This window comes from Hydractinia symbiolongicarpus, chromosome 3 (assembly GCF_029227915.1).
Source record: "Hydractinia symbiolongicarpus strain clone_291-10 chromosome 3, HSymV2.1, whole genome shotgun sequence".
Taxonomy (NCBI): domain Eukaryota; kingdom Metazoa; phylum Cnidaria; class Hydrozoa; order Anthoathecata; family Hydractiniidae; genus Hydractinia; species Hydractinia symbiolongicarpus.
Genome location: NC_079877.1, coordinates 27,163,874 through 27,182,978, shown reverse-complemented (window position 1 = coordinate 27,182,978; position 19,105 = coordinate 27,163,874). Strand labels below are relative to the sequence as shown.

Below are 19,105 nucleotides of genomic sequence, written 5' to 3'. Positions count from 1 at the left end.
GTGTGACTTTAGCTGAGAAACTTAAACTTATGCTGCTCAAAGTTATGAGAGGTTATTAATGCTTAAAAGTCCCTTTGTGGTTTTTCAATATTGTTCATTTACCCACCTGAGGTTTTGACGCAAAATAAATTTCAGTGATTTGCCTTGTTCGACATAAATGTCACTCTTGAGGGTTTTGTGTTAATGTTTGATGGCCATGTTGCAAGTTGCATTGTATTTATATTGAAAGGTTAATAAAAAGGGTTAATAAAAGAAATAATAAAAAAGACAACAAAACACACAAAAAGAAAACAATGGAGGCATTAATAATCGTAGCCTTGACTGACCGGTAACATTGTGGTAGCGTGTTTGGTTTTAATGCGGAAGGTGGTGGGTTTCATTCTTGAGAGTCAGCATAAGTATTAGGCTATTTGGTTAGTGCTGTTTTTGTACGGATTCCGTTAAACAAACTAAAGCGTTATGCACTATAACCCTCTTCGCAGGATCCCGTAGAAACAGAATATATCTAAAGAAGTGTAGATCATAAACTTTTCACTTAATTTTTTTTCAAATCAATTCTTTTTCATAGTTTAACTGAAAAATCACGCTTTTGTTAACAATAAATTAATTAGCGATTAATTGCATTCTGTGTTATTATTAACTTATAGAAATTGCCGGGTTTAGCCACAAGTAAAAGTGTTACCCAGCGTTCAACACCCGTTGTAGCAATTATTAAGAACCGTAAACTGTACCACACATTCAGGTGGAGCGCTCTAATACAAGTGTGCAGTTTGTCGTAAATTGAGTAAAGCGCAGACAGCATTATGGTGTTTCAGGTGTAATATGTTTTTTATCTTAAGATCGAAAAATTGTCTTAAGATAAAAAAAAACTACCTTAGATCGTAAAACTATTTTAATATCGCAGTGTATACCAAATATGAAGTTTAAAATGTCCCCAATGGGCTTCTGTAGGGATCAAATATTTTATGCTTTTTGCAACACAGCCATAACATTAATAAAATTACAACTAAAGAAATTCTAAACATTTTGTCAATGTTATTAAAGCACTCCCTGTTTTTTTTTTATTTTCAATCCTGTTTTTTTTGACATCCTGTATTATATTATACAAATTGAAGGGTCGAGAGGCTTTGGAGCTCTATTATTTGTCATTCGACCTCTCCGGAGTACAATTAGAAATTAATTAGGTAGTATTACCTCTTTTAATGGGTGATTCTGAATATTCTGTGAATAGATCTTTCCTAGAAAAAATACCGACTAAAAATAATTCAAATGGTAAATTCTAAAAAAAGCGCGTTAGGTTTTATGCACAAGTTAAAACAAGAAAATGATTAAATTTCACAACAATTTGTACTTCTTTTTCTAATCTATCGTCGTCGAAAACAGATGTAACAAAGAAATCTGCATTAGTATAAATGCACATGTCTATTTTCTACTGTACTGCCGTCTATTTCTTTCCCGCTCTTTAATGAAATTAACAAACTGATATCATTTTTTTCAGCTTGATGAAATAAACAACAAACTTTTGACAAAATAGACACGTCCCAGTATGTAGTGGTCCCTATCTTTTAAGATCTGATTAGAAATTTTTTTCTTTTTTCTCGATTTCAAATACTAGTTCTCAAACATGAAAAAAAAAATCGAGAGGGAAATTGGAAATTACCAATACGCATCCATGCTCACAACTTGTGGCACGAAATCAACAAGTTAATACGATTCCAAGATATTCCGAAATGTTGATGTTAAAAAAGAATATTTGTGACGTTTGTACCTCTTTTATTTAACTTTTTTTAGGTGGAATTTAATTTACACTTGAAGCAATAATGTGAAACAACACATATAGTCTTACTCCAAACTTTGTATTCCCTTTTTAAATTAGCTAACAGACGAATAACAATTTTTTACGAGTCCATAGAAATACACGTTTTATGTCGGTACAAAACATCTGATGTCACTTTGTTTATAATTAAACATGCTACCTCAAATCGCAGAACTATTAAATAAACCTTACAACAACTTTATTACACCCAATTAGATTTTTATTTTTCTGTTCTAAAGGATAGATACGTGAGAAGAGTTTTATAGTTTTGTAAAGAAAAAAATAAAGCAATTTTAATATCCTAGTATTCGGTTCTACACTGGTATAAATTTCACAGTAATGTTCGGGTAATCTTGGAGAAATGTCCCAATCTTACTAATTTTCACAGGTAATAATTATCATGATTAACAATTTTTTTTCTGGCGTGTTTTGTTTTGGTTATTACATTACTGAAATTAGTATACATTCCCTTTAAAGCGCAGGTTTGATACGAAATAAATTATTCTAATCAGTTACAAAAATATCACATTTGTTGCTTCCGTGCTTAATGAACAGAAAAGGTTACCCGACTCAAATTTCTCCTGGACGGAGGAGAAGAAGAAAATTTTCCAATCACGTGATGTTAAAAAATTCAAGTACACATGCTCGAAAAACGTTTGTTCCGTGAATCAAATATAATGCTAGATTTTGCTACAAAACTCATAATTCCGTTGGAAATATTACTAGTCCAAATAGAATGTATAAGGACCACTAGACTATAGACGCCTTTCATAGAAAAAAAACATGTGAAAACAATCTTTGGCTTTCCCTCTCTTTTTACGTAAGAGACCTCTTTCATCAATAGGGATCTAATTTGAGGAAAACTTTTCGAACAACACACATAAGTGGTGCTTAATCGTGAAAGAAATAATTCCGATTTTAAAAGGGTGATTAGAGACACATTCTTTGTTATCGTTATCGATTGTAAACATATGCGAAACGTGTTTACATAAAGCTTCCTGTATGAAATAAAAAGCTGTTTTCCTATACTCTCAGCAGATGGAAGGTGACAAACAATGCTTATCTTAAAATAAAATTCTATAGGAAGATTTAATAGCAATTTGTAAAAAACAAAACATTAATTTCAAAGCATTTATAATGTCACTTGTATTTCGAATAAGTATATAAAGTAGCCGTAACATAATTAGAGGAATTCGGAGCAGTGAAATTCATATCCTAATTAAGACAGTAGATTAAAAGGTTTGAACCATCTGCCTTGTATATATTTGGGGAAATGAGTGGGGTAAATTTCGTGTTTTCACTAAAGATACTTATTAATATATCCCACGAAAGATAAAAGTATCAGATTTAGTTTCTACTTATGTCAAGAAATTGTACAAAACTACCTCAACTCCTTTTGGCTAAAATTTGACTTAATTTGTATTAAGGCTCGAATACACGGAACAGTTTTACAGATCAATTTTCGAAAAATATTATTTTTCGGAATATTGTTAAAAAAATTACACACAAAAATTTTAGGTCAATAATTACTCAATTCTTAAATTGATTTAATATTTTTGTATACATACACGAGACAATATAAAGAACAATCTGAATTTAATTTACCACAACATCAGGCATGAGCGACAACGAAGAAGAAACAATTTTGTGCTCCTTGATCTTTTCAAGCAGTGTCATTCTTTCACATGGCAGAAAAGTTAGGAAAAAAAAAACTGTATGGGTGAAAGATTGGCTCCATCACAGAAATGAAAGAGGAGCTTATAATACAATTGTGAACGAATTAAAATTAACGGATTTTGAGAGCTACCGAAGCTATTTAAGAATGAACACGGATACTTTTCAGGTAAGTTTGATTACTTCATTTTGCATATCAAGGATCACTCCACTGTGACAGCATTAAATCATTCATCATATTAGAAACTCATCGACATCGTTGGACCCAAGATTCAAAAACAACGAACAATGATGCGAGATCCAATTTCACCTGAAGAGAAGTTAGCTGTCACTTTGCGATTCCTTGCAACTGGTGAAAGTGACGAAAGTTTGATGTATCAATTTCGAATTCATAAAACAACTATCTCTCAGTTCATACCAACTGTTTGCCAAGAAATTCATTTGTCTTTCAAGGATCAATACTTACATCTACCTAACACCAAAGAGGAATGGATGGCGCAAGAGGAAAAGATTCGAACGCGTTGGCAATTTCCAAATTGCATTGGTGCTGCTGATGGGAAACACATATCTATTCTACATCCTAAGGATTCTGGGTCAGAATTCTATAATTATAAAGGATTCTTTTCAATTGTACTTCTCGCTATAGTCGATCATGATTATAAGTTTTGCTTCGTGGATGTTGGCTGCCAGGGAAGAATAAGCGACGGCGGTGTTTATAGAAACAGCTATTTTTACAAAGCTTTAGAAAATGGTGACTTAAATCTTCCCGATTGTAAGCCCCTGCCACAGTCTCCTGATCCAAACTGGGCTCATGATCAGAACAACGAGCCTATTCCTTACGTCTTTGTTGGAGATGATGCGTTTCCATTAACCAACAACTGCATGAAACCTTTCGCACAAAGGAAACTTACACCGAGAAATAGAATATTCAATTACCGTTTGTCACGATTTCGCCGCATTAGTGAAAACGCGTTTGGAATATGGGTGAACCGTTTCAGAGTATTCTCCACCAAGCTCATGCTAAGTCCTGAAAAAGCAACTATCATTACGCTTGCCTCACTCGTTTTGCACAATATGTTACGAGATTTGTCGAAAGAGAGTTATACACCTCAAGGGTTCATCGATTTTGAATGCGAAAACGGAGAAGTTAAACTTGGGCGCTGGAGAGAATCCATTATTCAGAAGTTGCCAGTGAACAGAAGTAATAGAGCGACCAACTCAGCTGAGTATATCAGAGAAGTGTTCGCAGACCACATTTATGGACCAGGACAAATACCATGGCAATGGAATCAGCTATAAACTATTGCTGGTTATTTTTTTTACCTTTGTACTAGAAAAAGAAACACGTATACAAAAATATTTTATTGGAATAATCCATTGTTATAACTGCTGTAACTGTTGTTCATAAACACAGGTGATCCGAGAGGTGAAGAAGAAACAGAGCTGCTTGACGAGGAAGAGTGACGTCGTTTATACTTCAGTGACGTTGCGGAATGTTGCATGTTCAATTTAAGCATGTCTTTTTCTTCGCCATTCGGAATACTTGTTAATATTTTGCACAGCAATTCACAAAAAACTTCATCTTCCGTTTTTTCTTTCCTTTCAGCTCCTCCGTTTGACCTTTTCTCATTTAACTCTTCCAAAGCTGCAGCCGCAGAATGCATAACTTTTTGCGCTGTCTCCATGCTCGAATCGCGAATCTTCTTTGCGCTTTTTGCTGAGGGTGGATTCAAGACCTCGTACGTTGAATTTTCATCGGCATTGCTGAAAGTTTTTCTTGGAGTAAACGAATCATTTAAAAAGTGCAAAACTTGAAAGAACTTCCAATTACTCTCGTAAACATCATCAGCTCCAGCGCCACTGGCCTTTGAAGATTCGACAGATCTTTTTTGACCACCATAGTATGTCTTTAGATTCGTGAGTTTATCTGCAATATCTTTCACTGAAGCAAAAATACCTTGGTCTGCTAATTCTTTCTGAATTTTTTCAAGAGATTTTTGTCGTGTATCACGATTAAAATATTGGCTGTTTCTTGTGTTGTAGAGATTATCGTGATTCGACCAAGTTTCAATAAGAACAAAGATTTCGTCATCATCCCAATCTCTTTTTTCGGATGACATTTTTGAAGGTCTGCCACGTTTTTTTGCAACCACAGCTGTTTCAGGTTGTGCAATCTCCTCAGCTGGTTCACTCCGTTTTTGCGTGTCCTGCGAATTGTCATTGTCAGGAATTGAGGATCTAAACAAAGTTCCAAAAAGCTTTTTGTACATTTAAAACCTCTCAGGAGACACAGCATTGTGGTAGTAACAACCTCCCAGTGAACGCAGAATTCAAGTTTCGAATAGGAATCGCGACAACGTCATTTCGCGACGTTGCACGTTAGGTGGAAGAGAGCAACGTGTAATCACGAAGAAAGTAGAGACAAAAAATAGAAATACAAAGTACCTTAATTCAGTTTGCCTTGCGGCTTGATACGATCTAAACGTACTTGGTAAAACAAAATTATCTGACATGTTTAGTCGCGTTTCTCTTCATTTACTCTCTTTACGTGCATAAAAACATTTGAAATGAATGAAATACCGAGCGTGAGTTTCGAAAAAAAGTGAGCAGCTGGCGGTTTCCTTTGAAATAATATTGTTCCGACGAAAAATTGATCTAATAAAATCAAACCGGTTTGATTTTATTAGATCAATTTTTGAGTGTTTTTACGTCATTATGGCATTATCGTTCTGTTATTTTTCTACGATATATACGCAACAATATTAGATCAATTTTAGTTCAATATTTTATTTTGAAAATTGATCTGCAAAATTGTTCCGTGTATTCGAGCCTTTAAGAAGGAAGGCAGTTTCATTGCAAGATGATCATTCACAATGTAGGATAAAGCAATACTTACAGTGTCTTACGTTCTATTACTCGCTTCATTCATCACCATTTTCCACTTCTTCCTCGATAAAAAATGCGACCCACAAAGTCAATTAAGGGTTCTCGATAACAAGCAGAAGCGTTAATAATCGTCAAAAAAAGCAGCTACAACAATTTAGTTATAAAAGATAAAAATGGTTATAAAAGATAGAAAAGATAATTAACTATGAGGCCTTCTGCTTTTTTGCTCAATTTCTACTTCAAAAATTTAGCCTTGAAATGTTGTGATACAAGCGTCGGAGCTATAATTTATGGTGTTGAATGTACAATAACGGTCGCTAAGAGAAGCTAGTGAGCTTTGAAAAGAGATTATTCATAGTCGCTGTCAAGTAAATTCAGTATTTCCAAAAACATATATCCACAAAAAGAATTAATTTACCAGGGTTATAATAAAGTAATATAAATAATTTATTTCTAGTTATTATAAATCAAAATAAAGATCGTTTCATCTTTTTAAAATTACGGGGACTGATAGTGAACAAGTCAGTTTTTAATTTTTAACAAGCTTCATTTTGAAAAGTATAGATACTCACTAACCTGTTTTAGAAACCTGCTAGAGAAAGAATGAATTATTTCTAATGTTTTCTAATCCCCATATTAATAAAGCAATGAACTTTTAGAGTCTCTGTAGTAATAACCATATTCTGTTTAAGTAGTTGCACCGCAGCTTTCCATCACCAATGAGTAATTTAACTACTTCATACAAGAATACAAGAACTTCATACAAGGACCTACGTACCAGTGGTTTTTCCACGGCCTTTTGACTAGTCACTTTATTAATAATACCCATGTTTTTTCTGTCTGTGCGCAAAATGGTTTTACAGAAGAGATAGCTGTCTTTGATTTTATAGCTGTGCCACGGACACACGAAATGCGATATGTGAAAAAGGGCAAACCTTGAATTTATCCAGGGGCTACCCTTCATGTTAATAATACCGTATTTGTCTGTGTGTACAAGAAAAAAATGTCCACGGGCAAACGAAATAGCAAATGTGATAAATTTATATCGAATTTGTTGCGACGGGTGAAATTTAAAGCGACTATTCTCTATAATAATACCCTTCTTCTGTTTGTGTAATATGGCTTTTAAAAAATCCAGAATTTCTCTAAAATTGGAGATTGAATAATTATAAACATTTTAAAAAGTCAACCCAGCATAAATTTAATGCAATAAACAAAAGAATAATCTTGATTGAAAAACAAGGTAATGCGCAAATTGAATTAACGGAAATCGATTTTTCGTGTTCGATAAATTAAATCGTATGTTTTTTAGCAAGCTCCGAGTTCTCGTGTTCGAATTTTACGATCTTGCATCGGTGGTACATATTTCCGAGGTGAAATATTTTTTAACCGATCAGAATTTTCAGGACTAGTTCATATTTTTCTAAGATGTAAATAAACGAATACAAACATTGGATATCTTTAGTTTAGATTTTTAGTTGAAATTGTTATATAAAGTTAAAGTAAGTAAAGTTAAGTTATATAAATTTGTATGCATAAATTTAGAGTTTTTAAACACAGCAAGTATTGTCAAAAATTAGTCGGCACAAATGATTATGTCGGCAAAATTTTGTCGGTGAAATGTGATTAATTTTTTTAACTAATATTTTTAAGGAACAGAAATTTTTACTCACCTTCTTTTACCGACTTTATTTGACCGATAAGGTACCTATATTTATTCCTAAGGGAATTGGAAGCGACACATTTTTCAATATACTTAACCAGTGGGTAACAAGCAACAGATAAAGTAACCAATCAGAAAACGTTGGAGGTTTACAAAACATTGTGCTCTCTAACTAAAATGAATATAACGATATAGATGGCTGGTTCGGGTGGTGGTTTGGAAGAAAATGTTTTCATATCTTTCCTTACTTGCAGGTGTGTTCTTATCAACTACAAGGTTCTGCTACTATCTATGCCTTCCCATTCCCAACACTTTTCCATTATGTTTCGCCTTCAGCCTATATGGAATATTTGTTCACCTAACTACCTAATTGCGCCTTATTGCTGTCTATATATGATCTGTCTACCTATGATCTATCTACCCATCAATCTCTGGTATTTATTTTTTTGAAACATGGGAACATATTGTTTTTTACAACGTGAGACCAAAAATTCTGGATGGCTGTATATTTTTAACTTATTTAATGAATTCTGCTTGGTTGTGTGTAATTTTAATTGAAACTAAAATTGTTTTTAAAACATATTCGAAAATTTTAGACTCTCTCGAACAAAAAAAATTCTACCATTATTGGTCATGATACCGGCTACCTCGCATGCGCCAACCTGCTTCTGACCGGGGACAACCTATCACATGGGGCGAGCTGGCCCAGGTTGATAAAACGAGCTAGTTTGGCAAGTGAGCAAACCTGTTTTCAACCCGCCTCATATAATCGAAATTGTCTTTTAGAAGAAATTTCTGCAATAGCCGGGTTGTGTTTAAAAAATAGATTTCCCATTAAACGAGACAGCACTGTGTCAGCTCGCCCCATATAATCAGCCCCTCAGGATCCTTATTTTCTTACTTTAACCCTATTCAATAACTCCTTAATGATATGTTGCATGGCAATAATTGATTTCCGCCAGCGAAGGCGGAATCTATAAAATCGCCTGAGGAGATAGAGATGTAAGAGATAGAGAGGTAGAGATAGCGGAGCTAGGCTGGACGAAAGTTATCCAGGCTAAAGATTTTTTTCTGAGAACGAGGCTAAAATGAGTTTTAATAAGAATCCTAACAGTGCAACAGATTCTTTTATTATCCAATGAACAATACTTTATTTTAAAGTTTATATGCTATCGAAAGTTAAAGCTTGTGAGTGTAGCAAAATGAAGATCGTCTTATATTGCGCCATCTCAGATGTTACGTCCCTTCTTTTTGTACAATTTTTCAAGCACGTAGACAACCTCGTCCCCAGGGTATCTTGTATCTTTTTTGACCCCGGGACGGCGATACGAACATGGCCCTGGAGGAGGCCTCGTCACATGACCCTTCAATACACAGTATTTTTGTGTGTAATATTTAATGAGATTTGTCTCAATGTACCAAATTTTTATATATAACCTTGCAGAGCTAAGCGAGATCGGCGTTTTACGTCACAGATACGTGCGGCGAGCTTTGATTTGTTGTTTGTTTTGATTCCTCTCATCGCAACACACAAACTTCTCGCATATTGCCCTTGATTGTTTTGCGTAAATGTATAAATATACAATAATGTTATTTAGGCTGCTGTTTACTTGAAGAAATTCAAGCAATTTACTTATGTATATATTACTGAATTGGTTGGCTAGCAAGCACTGGGTTGCAAAACTTGCAGCTAGGGGAAACTTGGAAATTAGTAAATGATTTGCCCATCTAAACATTTCGTTGGTTCTCTAAGGTGCAAATATGGCTACATAATTTTCAAATGTTCGTGTCATTCTAGGTGCCTGACTGAAAGTGGCTCAGAAATTTAACCTCATATTAACATTTATATTTTTTATTCATTTTGGCTGAACTTTAGAATTCTCATTTACCGTGAGTTCATATCTGTGTCTGCATTTAGTGCTTTTATGGGATGACAAAGATTTTGCTGTATTTAAACAATACTTAACTGAAACTGAATTCATATATGGTGGACTCACTGCTTGCAGTTATATTGGGTGAAAAAGGCTTCAGAAAAGTATTTACTTCAGAAGTATTTTTATCTTTTACATTTGTGGCCTCAACATTTTCAAAAAGCCACCCATTACTGATAAATTCTGCTTTTTCTTTTCTTAATGACATGTTTTTAAAACGCCTTGCAGCTTTTTAATTTTTTACTTAACAAGCTCACATTTAATTTGCACACACAGATCTACAAAAACAAGGTTTTTTCTGTTTAAAACATGAATAATCCAAAAATTTTATCAAAAGCATTATGCTGAATTGAAAATTGAAATCGACAAGTCTACGTGTGATCTGTTTTCTCGATTTAATGTATCACTGCATTAATAGTTTAGAAAGGATTGGTATACGACTTTACCAACAGCAAAGTATTGCTACCTTGAGAAAAGAATGTTTCAGGAATAATTTTTTGAGGAAATTATTTTGGGGATTTTGGACCAAAATTAGTTTCATAAATTCGCACTTTTTAGAGCTCATCAAAATTCTGCTGCTGTTCAAAAATCGATTTTTAATTGATATATACATCTATTTATTGTTATCATTCTGCTTGGAAAATATTTAAAATGCCAAACTAGCTAACTATGAAGATTAATTAAGTATTCTCATAAGAGCATCACAAAAAGATATCAGTAAAGAGATTTTCCTTGCAACTAAATTTTTTGTTTACTGGCATAACTTTAGGTTGAATCTTATCTGACATTTCTGAGGTTAGAATAGCTTTTAAAATTTCTGAATCTGTATCTTGGTCAAAATTGATATGCTGTCAATACGGCTTAATGGCGTCTCTGAAAAGGGCTAAATTCTGAAACTCAGAAAGTATGATGATTATAGAACTATTTTTTGGCTCAATTTCATCAAACCAATCTAAAACCATATCATACCAAATCTCAAGTCAATATTTTAATTTTTACTGAAGTTATGGGACGCTATATTAACTATATACTCGGTTTAGACTTTTTTGTTATTTTTTATGTTCACTGCTTTGTAATTTGTATTAAAACTCTTGAGATAATGCATCACAGTGGTGAGCTGTTAAATATCTACCACTATCTTCAGTACATCCTGGATTTAACTATATGCCTGATTGAGCGCTCAATCAAATTTGATTGAGTTCGATTTTCTTAAATTTCTTCATAGCGTGTTAAAAAAGGCCTAGCAAGAATCAGTTTAAGAAAATCTTCCTACCTTTTTCTCTTCCTCAAAATGGCTTTGTAAATTTTTTATGCCTTGTGTAAAATTATATTTTATCAGATTGGTTTAAAAGTACTCCTTAACAAGTCAATAGCTTTATTTTTTTACTGAAGCAATTGCACTTAAATGGGTAAATGTGCATTCAATGATAAAATGGCTCCGACGGTTAACCTACTGACTTTTTATATCTTTTATAGTAACCAAAGGATATAAGGTAATAAAACATGCCCACTAATAACAACCTGATATAATTTAAAACGTAATGTATGTATATTTTGTAAAAAAAACATTTTCGATATTTTGTGCAAAATTATTTTGTCTATAAAGGACATGGGCAGCAATTTTATGCAACGTCATTCTTTGCAAAAAGCTGCAAATTAAACCTGGCCACTTGGAAACAAGTTGAGTTTCTTTCTTTTGTTCTTATTTTGATAGTTTGCTAGGTATAGTATAGTGCTAGCTAGCTACTTTTCTAGCTTTATTAAACATTCCCAGCTATTGAAATATTGTCATGTAAGCAGTTTTACTTTATGATGTCTTATTTTATGCTCTCATTGCATAGTAATGCTTTTTGTTAAATTTTTCACTTTGAAAAAACTTGATACTGCTGATACACCCCCTCCGCCATTTTAATACGAACAGCTTCCTCCTGTTGGTCACAGACTCGCCGCCTCGCCAAAATGTTTTGTATGACGCAATAATTATTTGACATATCCGCGCCAATCAGGTTTCATATCGGACCAGCCTCCTCCAGGGCCATGTTCGTATCTCCGTCCCGGGGTCAGAAAAGATACATGATGCCCTGGGGACGAGATTGGCACGTAGACTAAAGCTATAGTCAGCAGAACTAATTAATTATTTATGAATTTTATTTCTTATTTACTGAGTTGTATTTTAACATTGCAGGTTAGTTAAGGCCAGGATACACTTGTATAATATCATTAAATATATTCTATAATACAGTTATAATTTTTCTACAATATAATTATAATTTGTCATAATATCGTTATAATGTCATTTGATTTCATATAGTCGTTGCCACAACAACGCTAGCAGATAATAGATCTATTGTCACACAAACAAAAGGCATTCGAAACCAGATCACCAACAATATTATTAAAATCAACCTCGTTTGATTTTATTCAAATATTATAGCTGTTTTGCCCAATCTTTGAACGCGTCCCGTCTTAAGACTGGCCAGGTTAATCTTCTGACAGTGACAAATGGGTGGCCAGTCTTAAGACTGGACTGCCCAATCTATGGACGTAGATGTCCAATTTTAGAACAATTGTGGAAGTCAACGAGAAAAATGAAAACTTTAGACTGTAAATTGTAAATTGAAACTTTTCTTGGCAAATTAAAAGGCTAAAAAATTATATATACTATTTAAACTATTCAACCATATTAGTTGGCTATAGGTAGCTACTAGTTAAACTTCTCATCCAATGAAGTTGCCAGCTAGCTAATTAACAATATAGTTGAATACGATTTATCTGATTCTTCATATTTAAACATTTTATTTTTAAAATTTGGCTACTACAAACTGTATAAAAATCCTATAAATGTAAAATACTTTAATACATACAGCATACAGCTAGGTTTTACTGTGTCCAAACACTTGCCTGGTCATTTCAACAGTACAGGCAAATTCTTTTTTTGTGTGTACATACACCAAATATGATTTTTTTAATGTGCCTGAGAATGTTTGTCGGGTCTTGCAAACAACAGAGCTTATGTGTTACACCCTTTCTTTAAAATCTAAAAGGCGTCTGAAGGTGGGCCAAACATGGTCTCCTGCCCAATCTTGTGACACCCTGCCCAGTCTTAAGTCTGGCCGGCCAGTCTTAAGACTGGGCATATTTATGTCCAAAGATTGGGCAGTGTCCTAAGATTGGGCAGAACATAGCTATGCAGCAAATTATGAGGTTATGACACACATGTCAGGTGTTAAAATTATACATATTATAACTATATTATAAGAAATTATAAGAAATTATAACTCTATTTTAAACATATTTTAAGAAATTATATTGATATTATAAGTTATATTTCAGTGATATTGTACAAGTGTATCAGGCCCTTAATTGAGAATACTCAATGATTTGTTTACCCTATACTTCTCCGTTTTCAAGATCAACTTCAAATTTTTTAAATCTTTTCAGGCTAATTTTCAAGCTCCTGGGCTTCTTGTTCTTACTAAGTTTCAGTAATTCTCTATTTATCTATTAGAAACCTGCATGGCAAATCTTTCAGAGGCTTTCACATTGGGTATTACTCGAAATTATCCCTAAAAATCTCTATGATACCCTTATAATGAGGAAAATGTAATAACTTTTGTTGGGATTATGTATGGAACTTGAAACTTACAACACAACTTTGTTTTGTCAAGAAGAATCATTTTGCATGTTTTGAACATGTGATTAATCCGATTTCTCGATTTTTCGGATTTTACCCGAAAATCGGAAAAAAAATTTGGTAATTTTTGGCGACTTTTAATGTGAAAACCGGCAAATATATTAAATAATTTTTATTTAACTTTCAGAAATTTCAAACAGAATGTAAAAAGTCGCTCTAGAATTAAAGTAATTAAATTTTAAGCAGATATTGGCATTTCGAACAAATTTCAAGCTTTTAAGGACGTCACAAAAACTGTGCTAATGCAAGTAAATATTTATTCTTATTGTGACGTACTTTAGATGTGCCCGGTCATAATATGTTCAAAAAGCTCCAGACTGAAAAGGGTTAAGTGGACCACACAAGTGATAGAGATTTAGTTTGGCAAATATTGCGAGAGAACTACCTGAAATACACATACTGGCATAAAAGGTTATTTTTTATTTGGATAACCCTCTAAAAAATACACTGCTAAATATGTTTGACAATGAAGATGTCGAAGATTTTGAACTTTTCTTTTTTCTTCTTTATTCTCGCTTTGCTATAAATACTGTTGAATATTTTACGAAAGAGTTTTAATTTTTATGCGATCCTCTTCTTAGAAATAAAGATTTTGTTGTTGTTGTTGTTGTTGTTGTTGTTGTTGTTGTTGTTGTCGGTTTTCTCGTTTTTTTTGATTATTTTAGTTTCTTCAGGTTAGAATTTTAGAATAATCCATTCTCTATAAGACTTGTAAGCAGCTACATGTATTTTTTTATAACTGCCTGGAGAGATCCAAAATTAACGTTTCTTGAGATATCACATTGGATTAAGGGACTGAACGTTATTAGAATATGCTAGCTGGGTGTAGGTAAATGGTGTCAAACATCAAGGCGGAGCGCGTTAGTACAGATATTTGGCTTACGTTACACATCTTGATTGGTTTACAACATGCTAGCAATCACAACAAAATTAGTGAAAATATATTGTAGTAGCCTTAAGATTCGTGAGAGGTTAAAACGACCCGCTTTTGACTGGAAAACAAAACACAGCTACGAGAACCATTTGATGTGTCGCGACACATCAAAGAATTTGTTAAAAATTGGTTATTTCTCAAATTCAATTTTAGCTTTCAGTACTATTAACTAATGTGTGAAAAATTCATTTCCAAGATATATTCACTTTTCTAAATCGTAATATCACTTCAATAGGAAAAGGACAATATTATTATAAAAATTATGTAAGAATACATACTAAAAGTTTAAAGCAAATAATATATGTAAAAGCTTCTAAGGAGAATATTATCATAAATATATAAATATATAGCATAATGTCTAAGAAAACTGCAAAGTTAGAAGTTTTACGACTTTAGGAGAATCTGCTTTTTTCTACAATAATACAGAAAGTTAGCTGCAAATCTGACTGTCAATAGCACATGACCACAAAAGTAAAAGTGGAAACTCTTAAGCGCGCCCTCAAAAATTTAAAAAGAATATTTTACATCACAATTATTTATTAATTAATTTTGAAACAAAATTTATAATCGTGTGAAAGCAATAGCTGGAAGAAGAGTCAGGCTACAAGCGACATTTTTAAAGAACGTTTTTTTTATATATTTGATATTCTTTGTGCTCACGGTTATTCTACCTTATACTGGTATTGGCAACCAACGGTTTTGTACTGGATAGGGTAACCATGCTCGTGCGCAGGAACATCTTCTCTTTTCACTGAGGTTAAGAAGAAGCATTTACGGTGGGTAAAATCTATATTATAATACTCGATGTCTGTCTAAATAGTGATGAGGGACATAAGCACAACGTACGATCCCCCAAATTTTCAACGGGCTAAGGACTAATACCTTTAGAAAAATATTTGCCTCTGTAGACAAATCCACGCAAAATCAACCATCAATTTTTTCTGACTCATTCCATTTTGTTTTATAAAACCAAAGACTGTCTGGCCTGTATTTTATAAGGTAAATTTGATTAAAAATATTATTTCCTTGAGAGATTCCCCGTTCATAACAAAAAAACTTGATTTGCTACGTTTAATGAAATATATATTCTCTTCTTGTTTTTAAGAAAGAAAAACTGCTCAACATGAAGGAATGTATTGACTAATTAAAATAAGAATCATTCTAATTATTCTTTTACAAGCACTTCTATAAAGTGTTAATGAATGATTGATGTGAAAAAAAAATTATTATTTTGAATGATATTCAGTTATTAATAGAAAGGGGTCTATTCATTACAGTATTCTTAAAAATATCTTTTTTGGTTTTGTAGCAACATTGACAACATCAACATCTCAAAATTACAGTCTTACGAGAAAATTTCATTTACCTGACTTGTATATGATATTTTAAAAGAAGACAAATCAATTTTTAGTTGGACAATATAAATTGATCCTTCATATATATTTTCTGGTGTTAGCGGTATTAGTGTACTTGTGTTTTATTTTGTTATTTGTTTGTTCAAATAGTTTGTATACTATCTCGCCATGCTTAAAAGAGGTTAACATCTGCAACCGGTGTTGTTCAAATAGTTTTCACTTTCTTGATTTTAGTTAAACAAGCTTGACAAGAATGAAATCATTAAACACAACTGGCCTACTTTATGGTTGCAATGGAGAAATTGAAAACACTATTCCCAAATGGGAGTCCATCACACTAACATGTGTTATATTACTTATTGTTGTTACTGCATTGTTTGGTAATTCGTTGGTGTGTGTAGCTGTATATAAATTCACAAAACTGCGTACTGTAACAAATGCTTTATTATGCTCGTTGGCAGTTACTGATCTCCTTACACCAATAGTTCGATTGCTGTCCATGGCAGTTGTTACAATTAAAGGTAAATGGGTATTTGGTTGCGAGTGGTGTCAAATCTCTTCCAATCTTGGCGTGTTTCTATGCTCATCTTCCATTATTCATTTGTGTGTTGTGAGTGTGGAAAGATACTTGATTATAAAACATCCTCTTAGCTACAATAGATGGGCGTCAAAAAGAAATTTTTTCCTACTTGTTATATTCATTTGGTCATTGTCAATCATAATGTCAATCTTGCCTTATCTGAATGTAGTAAAGTTAACATTTGAAACGGAGTTATTGGATTGCACTATATATATGCTGCACTCACCGACCATGGCATTATTGCTAGCTCTTATGTATTTCGCTTCTCCTTTTCTTATTATGATTCTTGTTTATTATCGAATTTACGACGCAGTGCAGAAACAAATCAAATCCATCGCTTCAAGTTCTCTTGGAAATAAAGTTGAAAAGAAAAAACAAAAAATCAAGAAGGAATGGAAAGCAGTGAAAACAGTTATTGTTGTTATCGGCTTGTTTTTCATTTTATGGTTGCCATATTTCTGTGTGAATGCAATACATGCGTTTTATCCATCAGTGATTGTGGGTTGGGTTAAAAGATTGGTGTTTTACCTAGCATATTCAAACTCATGTGTGAACTGGATTGTTTACAGTGTCCTCAACAAACCACTGCGGTATTCGTTTAAAAAACTACTTCGTCTGACACCAAAGGTACCCCAACGAGGTCTTAGCGTTTCTAGCGTTGACCAAGACGTAAAACAAGTCAAAAAATGTTGAGCACATTGCTCTCTTTTGACAAGTTTAAATCCTTTATTGTGATAACAGTATCTTCTGATGTAAATGTAAGTTTCAGTACAAGCAACGATGCTTCTGTAAATCAATATTTAAAAATTGATGACACTAATAATAAATAATAATAAAGTAAAAACTAGTTGTGAAAAACTTTTATTTCTGGGAAATAAAACCTTCTTCTAGTTTAACAGCTAAGATATAATACAACGTAGTAAATATCACATTGAATTTTGGAAAGTGAGAAGTGTTTCCTTTTGATCTAAATAAAAGTATAAAAATCAAACATTTCCTGAAGCCTGCTATTTTCTCATCCCTTAATTTCTCCTTAGATACTAACGATTGTTCCTCATGCATGGTTATTACTGGCTGAAAAGCTGCTGTTATGCATCTGATACAAAGTCTCTTAAGGTGCATTCCCACTTAAGAGCAAAACGAAGCGGAACGGAAAAAGAAAATACATAAGTTTGATTGACTGCTAATAATTTTTTCTTCGTTCCTGTCCGTAAAAAAATGATTTCAATTTTCGTTTTGGATCGGAACGGATTGGAAAAGAAAATTTCATCAACAAATCAGATTCCAGAACTTACAATTGTCCGTTTCGATTCGTTTCAAGACTGGACTACGCGAACTCCAACTTCCGATGCATTTTTTTTTTTTTAATTTCAGAGATGCCTGGACATGCTACCTAAGAAACTGGAAAAATATCTTGTTATTAAAAAATATAAGTGAACTAAAACTGTCCACACCCTTTTAATGTAATTAACCTAAAACTCAGTTTCAAACAGAAACAGGTAAAAAACACGAGATTGTAAAAGGATAGAGTTCGTAACTAGTTAGTGATAGTTTCTGACCAATTGCCACACCACATTTTTTAAAAAAAGCGTGAACTAGAATGTAAAAAGCTAAACTCCTAAAACTAGTACCAGCGTTCAATCTGCTTCAAAGATATACCATTGTTTTAGCAGAAAGACCAATAAGATAGTTCCCCTAACAAGTTTTCGATATTAATATAATTTCTTATTATTTTTCTTGCGTTTAAAGGTGCAAATAGTATTTGCCTGGTTAATTTTTGGAATAATGTAGAAACGAACATTTAAAACGCATTTTAAAACAATTCTGTTAAGCTGAAGATGTTCTTTTTTAATGTCATAAAATTAGCTACTTTTACAGCCACAAAAATTCTAAAGGTACGTCTGTTAAAAAAATTCTCGCAACATATTACTACATTTAACTGCAAAAACTCATCAGGATTATCTTATTTGCCATTCGGTTGAGATAATGCCTACTTAACCCTTAGCTCGTTTAACACAGTATAAACATATCACTCAGGTTTTAACACATAGAAAAAATTCTGTTTGCATCAACTAAATCTTCACCTACTTGTTACCCAGCTAGCTTCAACTACATAGGGATACAGGGGATTTTCACGCTGATACTCAGTTAAAAAGCGTTATTAAGGGTTATTAACACAATGTCAAACATGAATTAACCGAGATAGGTGAAGTGTGGTATCCAATAAAGCTGACCTATTGAGCCTGCGATATGTTTGCCAATAACCCTGTCTCATACAAGTAAAGTTTGGTTGTTTTGGAAAATTATTGAAATGGTGTTACTGTTTAGTGTTCATGGCGTTTCGACTTTTTTTAAGTCGCAATGTGGCTCTTTCTCAGGAAACATAAATAGTTCCGCTCCACAAATGTATCGCTGCTCCATTTTTGTTTTCCAACTACATTTTTGTATGAAGTTAAAAAAATTGTCCGAGGCCTTTTTTAAAGAAGAGGCGAACAAAAATTATTTTGTTGCAGCCAGAAAATAATTTTAAGGGGGAGAAAAAAAATTATAGATTTCCTAAATCCTAAAATCT

General features: G+C 33.1%; 3 protein-coding genes across 3 annotated transcripts; 2 read left to right on the top strand and 1 right to left on the bottom strand.

The window, feature by feature from the left end:
- The first annotated feature begins 57 nt into the window (after positions 1–57).
- Positions 58–17,490, top strand: LOC130636572 (dopamine receptor 1-like). The gene is made up of 2 exons (XM_057446333.1): positions 58–369; positions 16,188–17,490. The coding sequence occupies exon 2, from the start codon at positions 16,207–16,209 to the stop codon at positions 17,224–17,226; it is 1,020 nt and encodes a 339-aa protein (XP_057302316.1). The 5' UTR covers positions 58–369; positions 16,188–16,206; the 3' UTR covers positions 17,227–17,490.
- Positions 3,435–4,789, top strand: LOC130637007 (uncharacterized). The gene is made up of 2 exons (XM_057446861.1): positions 3,435–3,659; positions 3,734–4,789. Exons 1-2 carry the CDS (start codon positions 3,435–3,437, stop codon positions 4,787–4,789), a joined length of 1,281 nt encoding a protein of 426 aa, XP_057302844.1.
- On the bottom strand, positions 4,852–6,285 carry LOC130636573 (uncharacterized). Its single transcript, XM_057446334.1, has 2 exons — positions 5,936–6,285; positions 4,852–5,728 (listed from the first exon to the last, which is right to left on the bottom strand). The coding sequence occupies exons 1-2, from the start codon at positions 6,001–6,003 to the stop codon at positions 4,852–4,854; spliced, it is 945 nt and encodes a 314-aa protein (XP_057302317.1). The 5' UTR covers positions 6,004–6,285.
- Positions 17,491–19,105: the final 1,615 nt, after the last annotated feature.

Bases quoted from the DNA above. Each gene is read 5' to 3' on its own strand.
- LOC130637007 (XM_057446861.1), top strand. From the start codon at position 3,435: ATGAGCGACAACGAAGAAGAAACAATTTTGTGCTCCTTGATCTTTTCA. The intron at 3,660-3,733 runs GTAAGTTTGATT...TCATCATATTAG, and splicing joins TGAACACGGATACTTTTCAG to AAACTCATCGACATCGTTGG.
- LOC130636573 (XM_057446334.1), bottom strand. From the start codon at position 6,003: ATGTCAGATAATTTTGTTTTACCAAGTACGTTTAGATCGTATCAAGCC. The intron at 5,729-5,935 runs GTACTTTGTATT...AACTTTGTTTAG, and splicing joins GCAAGGCAAACTGAATTAAG to ATCCTCAATTCCTGACAATG.
- LOC130636572 (XM_057446333.1), top strand. From the start codon at position 16,207: ATGAAATCATTAAACACAACTGGCCTACTTTATGGTTGCAATGGAGAA.